This window comes from Sander lucioperca, chromosome 21, assembly GCF_008315115.2.
Source record: "Sander lucioperca isolate FBNREF2018 chromosome 21, SLUC_FBN_1.2, whole genome shotgun sequence".
Classification (NCBI taxonomy): Eukaryota; Metazoa; Chordata; class Actinopteri; order Perciformes; family Percidae; genus Sander; species Sander lucioperca.
Genome location: NC_050193.1, coordinates 20,283,055 through 20,293,054, shown reverse-complemented (window position 1 = coordinate 20,293,054; position 10,000 = coordinate 20,283,055). Strand labels below are relative to the sequence as shown.

The 10,000-nt window shown below is 45.0% G+C and overlaps 1 protein-coding gene across 6 annotated transcripts in view; it reads right to left on the bottom strand.

The window, feature by feature from the left end:
* Positions 1-10,000, bottom strand: part of scn4ab (sodium channel, voltage-gated, type IV, alpha, b) — a 53,742-nt gene that overhangs the window by 32,612 nt on the left and 11,130 nt on the right. For all 6 annotated transcript variants that reach the window (XM_031318532.1, XM_031318534.1, XM_031318533.1 and 3 more), the window contains exons 2-3: positions 3,991-4,174; positions 3,172-3,309 (exon numbers count right to left, since the gene is read on the bottom strand). In XM_031318532.1, coding sequence (XP_031174392.1) covers positions 3,172-3,309; positions 3,991-4,122 — 270 coding nt within the window. In that variant the 5' untranslated portion in view covers positions 4,123-4,174. The remainder of the gene's footprint in view (positions 1-3,171; positions 3,310-3,990; positions 4,175-10,000) is intronic.

Sequence of the window (10,000 nt, the reverse complement as noted above, 5' to 3'; positions counted from 1 at the left end):
ACAGGTAAGAGAGAGTCACAGACAGGTCAGAGAGAGTCACAGATAGTTCAGAGAGAGACACAGACAGGTCAGAGAGAGTCACAGACAGGTCAGAGAGTCACAGACAGGTCAGAGAGAGACACAGACAGGTCAGAGAAAGTCACAGACAGGTTAGAGAGAGACACAGACAGGTCAGAGAGAGTCACAGACAGGTCAGAGAGAGACACAGACAGGTTAGAGAGAGACAGACAGGTCAGAGAGAGTCACAGACAGGTCAGAGAGAGTCACAGACAGGTCAGAGAGAGACAGACAGGTCAGAGAGAGACACAGACAGGTCAGAGAGAGACAGACAGGTCAGAAAGAGACACAGACAGGTGAGAGAGATTCACCACAGGTCAGAGAGAGACAGACAGTTCAGAGAGAGACACAGACAGGTAAGAGAGAGTCACAGACAGGTCAGAGAGAGTCACAGATAGTTCAGAGAGAGACACAGACAGGTCAGAGAGAGTCACAGACAGGTCAGAGAGAGTCACAGACAGGTCAGAGAGAGACACAGACAGGTCAGAGAAAGTCACAGACAGGTTAGAGAGAGACACAGACAGGTCAGAGAGAGTCACAGACAGGTCAGAGAGTGTCAGACAGGTCAGAGAGAGACACAAACAGGTCAGAGAGAGACACAGACAGGTCAGAGAGAGTCACGTGCAGGTCAGAGAGAGACACAGACAGGTCAGAGAGAGTCACAGACAGGTCAGAGAGAGACACAGATAGGTCAGAGAGAGACACAGACAAGTCAGAGAGAGTCACAGACAGGTTAGAGAGAGACAGACAGGTCAGAGAGAGTCACAGACAGGTTAGAGAGAGACAGACAGGTCAGAGAGAGTCACACACAGGTCAGAGAGAGTCACAGACAGGTCAGAGAGAGTCAGACAGGTCAGAGAGAGTCACAGACAGGTCAGAGAGAGACAGACAGGTCAGAGAGAGACAGACAGGTCAGAGAGAGTCACAGACAGGTTAGAGAGAGACAGACAGGTCAGAGAGAGTCACATGCAGGTCAGAGAGAGTCACAGACAGGTCAGAGAGAGACAGACAGGTCAGAGAGAGACACAGACCGGTCAGAGAGAGACAGACAGGTCAGAGAGAGACACAGACAGGTGAGAGAGATTCACCACAGGTCAGAGAGAGACAGACAGGTCAGAGAGAGACACAGACAGGTAAGAGAGAGTCACAGACAGGTCAGAGAGAGACACAGACAGGTCAGAGAGAGTCACAGACAGGTCAGAGAGAGTCACAGACAGGTCAGAGAGAGACACAGACAGGTTAGAGAGAGACACAGACAGGTCAGAGAGAGTCACAGAAAGGTCAGAGAGAGACACAGACAGGTTAGAGAGAGACAGACAGGTCAGAGAGAGTCACAGACAGGTCAGAGAGAGTCACAGATAGTTCAGAGAGAGACACAGACAGGTCAGAGAGAGTCACACACAGGTCAGAGAGAGTCACAGACAGATCAGAGAGAGACACAGACAGGTTAGAGAGAGACAGACAGGTCAGAGAGAGTCACAGACAGGTCAGAGAGAGTCACAGACAGGTCAGAGAGAGTCACAGATAGTTCAGAGAGAGACACAGACAGGTCAGAGAGAGTCACACACAGGTCAGAGAGAGACAGACAGGTCAGAGAGAGTCACAGACAGGTTAGAGAGAAACAGACAGGTCAGAGAGAGTCACAGACAGGTCAGAGAGAGTCACAGACAGGTCAGAGAGTGTCAGACAGGTCAGAGAGAGACACAGACAGGTCAGAGAGAGTCACACACAGGTTAGAGAGAGACACAGACAGGTCAGAGAGAGTCACACACAGCTCAGAGAGAGACACAGACAGGTCAGAGAGAGACACAGACAGGTCAGAGAGAGTCACACACAGGTCAGAGAGAGACAGACAGGTCAGATAGAGTCACAGACAGGTTAGAGAGAGACACAGACAGGTCAGAGAGAGACACAGACAGGTCAGAGAGTGTCAGACAGGTCAGAGAGAGACACAAACAGGTCAGAGAGAGACACAGACAGGTCAGAGAGAGTCACGTGCAGGTCAGAGAGAGACACAGACAGGTCAGAGAGAGTCACAGACAGGTCAGAGAGAGACACAGATAGGTCAGAGAGAGACACAGACAAGTCAGAGAGAGTCACAGACAGGTTAGAGAGAGAGACAGACAGGTCAGAGAGAGTCACAGACAGGTTAGAGAGAGACAGACAGGTCAGAGAGAGTCACACACAGGTCAGAGAGAGTCACAGACAGGTCAGAGAGAGTCAGACAGGTCAGAGAGAGTCACAGACAGGTCAGAGAGAGACAGACAGGTCAGAGAGAGACAGACAGGTCAGAGAGAGTCACAGACAGGTTAGAGAGAGACAGACAGGTCAGAGAGAGTCACATGCAGGTCAGAGAGAGTCACAGACAGGTCAGAGAGAGACAGACAGGTCAGAGAGAGACACAGACAGGTCAGAGAGAGACAGACAGGTCAGAGAGAGACACAGACAGGTGAGACAGATTCACCACAGGTCAGAGAGAGACAGACAGGTCAGGGAGAGTCACACACATGTCAGAGAGAGACACAGACAGGTCAGAGAGAGACAGACAGGTCAGAGAGAGACACAGACAGGTTAGAGAGAGTCACAAACAGGTCAGGGAGAGACAGACAGGTCAGAGAGAGTAAATAAAAAATAAATAGCAAACTTCCCAATGTTATCACCAGAAAAGAAGCTGGAGGTTCTCCCAGAAGGACAGTAGCTCCACTGGCAGCTAAATATGTATCTGCCTGCCACTATAAGATCCCAGAATTACAGATTGGTTTAGTATCATACAGTAATTATATTATATTGTACAAAACCGTTACCTATTATTTTATGTAATGTAATGGTTTTGTAATGTACAGTAGTGCATTGTTAGGCGATCAGTACAGAATCTATGTGACACCTATGCATTTTATGTGATATGTACAGTATATGAATTTCGTGTGAACTGCTTTGGTAACAACATATTTATTTGTTTTGTTCATGCCACAAAGCACATTGAATTGTATTAATTGAATTATGACTCCTGCAACTGAAACTGAGATTAAAAACTGAAAAGTATTGATTTATTAATTTAAACTGATCAGTCTCCCGTCGCCAGAGGGACATATCTTTGATCAAAGAGAGAGAGACCTTCTGTGATTGGTAGAAGGGATCCAGCTCCTCCAGTGGGGTGTTGAAAAGCTCAGGGGGCAGGTCTCCATAGATGAATGGGAGGGGCTTCCCAGCTTCGAGATCACTGGCTGGTTTAGGAAGATCTTCCTCTGCAATCTGTCAGAGAGACAGCCAATCAGAAAGACAGACAGACAGACAGAGACAGAGAGACAGACAGTCAGAGAGACAGTTAGTCAGACAGACAGAGAGACAGTCAGAGAGACAGGCAGAGAGACAGCCAGTCAGATAGACAGTCCGAGAGACAGTGACACGGCTAAATTATTGTGGCGAAAGCGGTGTGTACACCACATGGTTTATACAAACACAACAATGCAATCTTAAATCAATGAATGCTTCACATGTCAGGCTGCACATTAACAACTATGTTGCTTATTAATCACACCCAAACACAATCTGCACACTCTAAATTTTTGTATAGTTTTCAGCGGTAATCGTGAATGAAAATCTGCAGAATTTAGGGGACGGTTTTCTGCTTGGGGAGATGTGTTAACATTCTGAATTTAGATTTTAATTTGTTTAATTTGTTTAAAATCTGCGGACAGCCAGGGCTTAATGGCTCTGAACTGGGTTTAATATGAGTGTCGATGCCTAGAGGTAACAGTCTGTGTACTGTGTGTATGTAAGCACTATGTTGTGTTGTATTCCCTCAACAGCAGACACCGTTTGTTTATGTGTCCAAGACAAATTTCTTTCGGAACAATAAAAATATATCTCATCTTATCTTATCCTATCTTCCTTCTCGCTGGTTGTAGCATGTGTTGATTCCTGTGATTTTACCTCGATGTTCTTCTCCTTCCTCCTCTGGCGCTCCTTCTCCTCCACTTCCTGTCGTTGTTGGATTTCCTCCAGCGAGGCTGGCGTGAAGCGTTTGAAGATCTCTGAACCAACAGGGGGTAGTACAAGCGCCATGCTGGCATCATGCAGTGCCACCCCAACTCCACCGTCTCCTAGCAACCGCCTCCTGCAGCGAGAGGAAGGGGACAGTTAAAGTTACTGGACACTGAAAGACCGATGAAAACAGCCAATCAGACAGGCTGTCCACTAGTTAACTCAACCTTAACAGTTGGCTTAACGTACGAACGAAGGCACCCAAGCTCACTACTGGAGTGTGTACCAAAGATAATACACTTGCTTCTATAAGGAAGTTTTGTGACTGCCACAGCTTAATATCATTGACAATTAAGCAGAGAGATAAGTGTGTCTGCCCTTTAGCTTCATAGGCAGATACATTTGCAAATCATCTGCATAACAATGAAATGACAAGTTGTACCAGTCTATTATCGCCCCTAAGGGCTCTAACACACCAACCAGACGGGCCGACCGTCGGCAGAGAAGGCAGTCGGACTGATCAGTCGGGTCCCCGACGTCCAGAAAGTGTCTCAAAACACACTGAGGAGACGCTGACTTGAGCGTACGCTCTGCACGTGCGCGAAACGTAATACGTCTCCATAGCAGCAGGCGGCGCTGCTCTGCATTGTTTCCATTAACAGTCTGATTATTTACCAGAAAATGAAAGCCGGCAGCTGATTGGACGAACGCGTCACGTGGGTCTTTTTTCTCCGGAAATTCACAGGCAGACTGTCATGGCGGCTCGTTCAGAATACGATCTCATATTGGACTAAAATAGTGTTGAAAACATTTTAAGCGAGAAATAGGCCGTGCAGTTTCTGAATCTGTCTTCATTTCAGATTGACAAAGATCAGTTTAAAAGATTTTCGTCAGATTTTGAGCGGCTCCGCTCCCCATTTCCGGGTGAGTCCCGACTGCCCTGTCTCTGACTGAACATGTCAGGTCGGCCCAAATGACTACCGACGGCTCCTCGGACGGCCGACGGCACGGGACACACTGAACAGACTCGAGTCACCGACCTCGCCAGACGGTCCGACGGCCGATTATTGGGCTGGTGTGTCTTCTCTCTAAAGGCAACATAAATAAGGAAAATAGGATGGGGCCGTGAATGGATCCCTGTGGTACCAGCTCAGTTGCTTTGCAGTTTTCCCATTTGATGTGTCTATGTGGGTGTCTTAATGTGATGGGTTTTTTGTGTTACATGTGTTTTTATATGTGTTGTTGTGCAATGGAACATGAAAAGAGAATGTGTGGAAATGATTATTCCTAAGGGACAATAAAGACTATCTAAGAGAGAGACTATCACCGATCATTACAGAGAAGCTCCTGTTGGCCAAATAGGAGCTGAACCATTTAAATGGCGAGCCTCGGATGCCAGATGATGAGAAGGACAGCATGGTCCACCGTGTAAAAAGCTGCTGTGATGTCCAATAGAAAGCAGCACAGCACCGGAGTCTAAAGACTCTTAACAGTGCTGGGACGCAATCTGAAACCAGACTGGACGCTTTCAAAGAGTTGTAAGATGTAAAAAGGCTTGTTAAGTATGAAAACAACTTTTTCAAAAACCTTATAAAGAAAAGGCAGATGACAGTCCGGTCTAAAATAGGACAATACTGAGGCTTCGTAAGGATAAAATCAGACGCAGAGCACACTTGTCTCTTGTGTCTTCACCGTTGCCAGGGTTCACCCCACCCTTGCGTTGCCATGGCAGCTGCAGCTGTTGGGAGTTATCAGTTTAGCCTCTGGTGTAAAGTTGCAGTCACTCACACACACACACACACACACACACACACACACACACACACACACACACACACACACACACACACACACACACACAAACACAATTCATTCCTCACTGTGTTCCTACATGATTTTCTTTCAGCCCCTCCTCACCTCCCTCTGATCAACCACTAACCTCTTCTTGTCTCCTTCAGCGGGCATTTGGATCACAGCCAGCTGTGATTATAAAAAGTCAATCAGACTAGTTAATTGACAATTTATTGATGGATCAGTAAAACATTTACTGAATCAATGGCTGTTATTTTCAGGACTGAACACTACAGTTAAAGTAAACTGATCACTCAGTCATTGATCAATTCTTCAGAGTTTTTAATACGAGTCATTTTACAGATTATTAGGATGATCACGCGCTGTAAACACGCAGCAGGTAGCGCCCCCTATAGGCCAAAGCTGTTGTCACAGCATCAACATAAACACATTTATTAACTTCATCTATCTGTCTGTCTGTCTGTCTGTCTGTCTGTCTGTCTGTCTCTTTCAGATCGTGTGTCAGCTTAGTGACTCTGCTGGTTCCCACAAATATTAGGCTTCAAGCAGCTAAATACAGCAACACACACACACACACACACACACACACACACACACACACACACACACACACACACACACACACACACACACACACACACACACACACACACGCTTTCTGCTGGCAGTCGAGTTTCAGACCAAGAACACCAATGAGGAAGAGATGAAAAAAAACATATTAATTAATGAAGAGCAGCAGCATCAGTGTTTTAAATTCAACTTTTGATTTTAGTGAAAAAAAAATTAAAACTTCAAAACTCACAAAATTATTGTAAATTATCTTGTAAATTATAGTGCTATATTCTTTTACATTTACATCTAAATAAATAAAAACAAAGATGTATTAACTGATGACTGGACAAACAATGGGGCCTCATTTTAGTTTGTGATGAGATGGTTCAAGTCCATGTATGGACCGAAGTACGGAGTGTGGACTGGTAGCTGGAGAGGTGCCAGTTCACCTCCTGGGCACTGCCAAGGTGCTCTTGAGCAAGGCACCGAACCCCCAACTGCTCGGGGCGCTCTTCCAAGGAGCAGCCCCCTAACTCTGACATCTCTCCATTAGTGTGTTCAGCATGTATAGGTCCTGAGCACGTTTGTAATTCAGGCCTGTGTTCAATGTGTGTGCAACTGTACTAACAGAGTGAAAATTATGAATTTCCCCTCGCTGGATAAATAAAGGCATTCTTCTTCTTCTACTTCTTCTTCTTCTTCTTCTTCTTCTTCTTCTTCTTCTTCTTCTTCTTCTTCTTCTTCTTCTTCTAACCCCACTGCAGATGTATACTCATGTTTAATTTCTGTATTATGAACTGAACCACTGATATTTTATTATTTAAGATATTATAAGTGTTGTTATTACGATCAGACGAACTGAAGTCTCTGCTGCTAATGGACCGAAGGAGGTTCTCAGGAGTTTTCTCAACAACTTTCTCATTTTTGATTTAAATTCTCATTTCAAACTAATTATATTCCAATCTGGACCCTCCCACTGATATAAACACAGTATAAACACAAACCTCCAGTCTGGAAAGAAAATCCTGATGAAAGGCCCGACTCTATTCAGATTTATATTTTCCTAACAACCTCCTTTTCTATTTTACATAAACCGATGCATTACACCATAAATAAGGACACAAAAGAGGAGATAAGGTATGTTGGATTTAGAATTGAGTGGCACATAAATATGTAAATATAAAGTAATAAAAATATGAATAAAAGCAAAGCTACATCAAAAACAGTGGTTTTATGGGTGTATGTGCATGCATTGACAATTCGTTTGTATGCTGTGTACCCCTCTCTTAAAAGTTAGTCTTCTTCAGTTCATACTCTATGCTTTAGGAAATACCTTTTTATCCTGGTTTGTTGTAAATCCACCTTTAATCCGGTTCACGTATTTTAATGATTGGACGCCATAATCACTGCCAAGAGTCATATTTTATTTCTGCTACTGCTGCTTTAGCTAGCAGGCTACTCGCCGGTCTGTTTTTAGCACTGGGAGCTAACAACCATAGCTGGATCCACTGGAAACCAAGCAAAGTCTAGCCTGAAACCTGAAGCTGAAACCGTGGGGTTAAGTTTTGCCTCTGAACTTCTGTGACACCCCCTATAAAAACCATATCAGCGCAGTAGGCTCCAGTTTGGAGCCCCTGCCTGTAAGTGCCCAAACTTTTACCTCGCAGCGACCGCTGAAAGATCGCTATCTTTTAATTTTTAAGACCCCGTGTCTCTGTTAGCCCTGTACTGGCATTCTTTTTTTCTGTTCACCAGCCACCACATCCCACTACAACAATGCCTGCTGGGACCTGTGATGACAGCGAGCTGCTCAGGAAGGCAAATAAAGAGATGTGTGTAGGGGTGTGTGGGTGTGTGTGTTGGTTAGGGACCTTTGAGCTAAATTTCATCTACAAAGCAGCCCACAACCTTCAATGGTCTCTGCCGGGTCATATTTGACCCGTAACACCACATATGTTACTTTTTTTTAAGAGACATTTCCAATTTACTAACATTTTTAAACCAACTTTTGTTGTGTTAGAATAGCCATGTCTGAGGATAACATGAAGCCTTGTTCCAATAAAATAAGTAAATGGTAGTTTTTACACATCTGAACTTGAAAACGCAACACAACGTAACACAACATAAGGCTTAAAGAAGACATTCGTTGGCTCTCGGACGATCTCCAGACGGACTCACTGCTGACCAGCTTCTCAACCCGTCTACCAGTCCTGACCAACTTTTCAACCTTTTAAAAAGTTGCGCAAAATCAGTTTTTTTCATTGGTCCCTTACCAACGCTGTCAAATGACTCAGAGCGCTTCAGTCGGCTTTTCAGCATCAATACCTTTTATAGGCCTGATGGAGTGCACCTAAGCAGACTAGGTAGCTTGTTTTTAGCAGTCAAACTACAGCACGCTGTACAGTCTGCCCCACATGCACGACTATTTACCCCACACGCACCCACTTCCTCGCAGTCTTCTTCTCCTCCCACCATGGCAGCTCCCAGTTCGATCACCCTCACTCGCTCCACCCTGTAGCCTCAAATGTCAACACCTCGTCCTCCAAACAAACGCTCTGGCTGCCTATTCACATACCACCTCTCATCATCCAACTGCATCCCTTCGCTATGGTCAAACCGTATTTCGTCAACACAGCAATTCATAGCATGCCAATTTGCTCAATCTCTGTACCCTCCTCCAGTCCTCCCAACAAATCGCAAAACAACATCATCTGTAAATAGCTGTGCTCAACACTCGATCGATAAGTAATAAAACTCTCATCCTGAATGAATTCATCACTGACAACAAACTGGACTTCCTCTGCATCACCGAAATCTGGCACAAACCCCCGGATTACTTCTCACTCAACCAGATCACCCCAACAGGATTCACCCACACAGACAAACCACGTGATGGGGAGGTGGCATTGCCACTATTCACAGAAAGGATATTAAATTAATAAAAAAATGTATTATAGTTATTATATTTTATTACTACCAGTTGTTAGTCTCGTTTAAAGTGATAACGTCGGCAGATAAATGTTGGTTTAAAGAGTCAATCTGGAATGTGTTAGAAGAGTTTTGGTTGCATTATTGTGACATTAACTGTTGAAAATTGTAAACTAAAGTCACTAATGCTCTCCTACAGAGGTCACTGACACGGCAGCCAGCTGAATTCATTCAGGTTTATGGGCCTTCTCGTTCACTACGATCTGCAAATGAGAAACAGCTACTTCTAGGCAGAAGATCTCTCTGAGTCTTCAAACATCCAGCACGGCCTGCAGGTAAACACTAACAACAGGAACCAGCATGTTCCTGTCACAACCCATTACAATCAATCTCAATCAATCATTGAGATTCAATGTTTCAGTCCTCCCAAACTGTAACAGCTGCTATTAACAGCAGCAACTGTTTGGCCTGAAAAAGTGACAGCTTCCGGCATCTCACCAGCAGCAGTTGCCGTGACATTTAAGTGTCAGCAGTTACTGTGGCATCCTGCCAGAGGCTACAGCAGCTACAAACAGCAGCTACAAACAGAAGCAGCGAGGCAGTAACTGAAATGTTTTGTGGTGCCTGTTAAAGCACAGGCCACAAACGGTGGAAGTCTGTGTGTTAT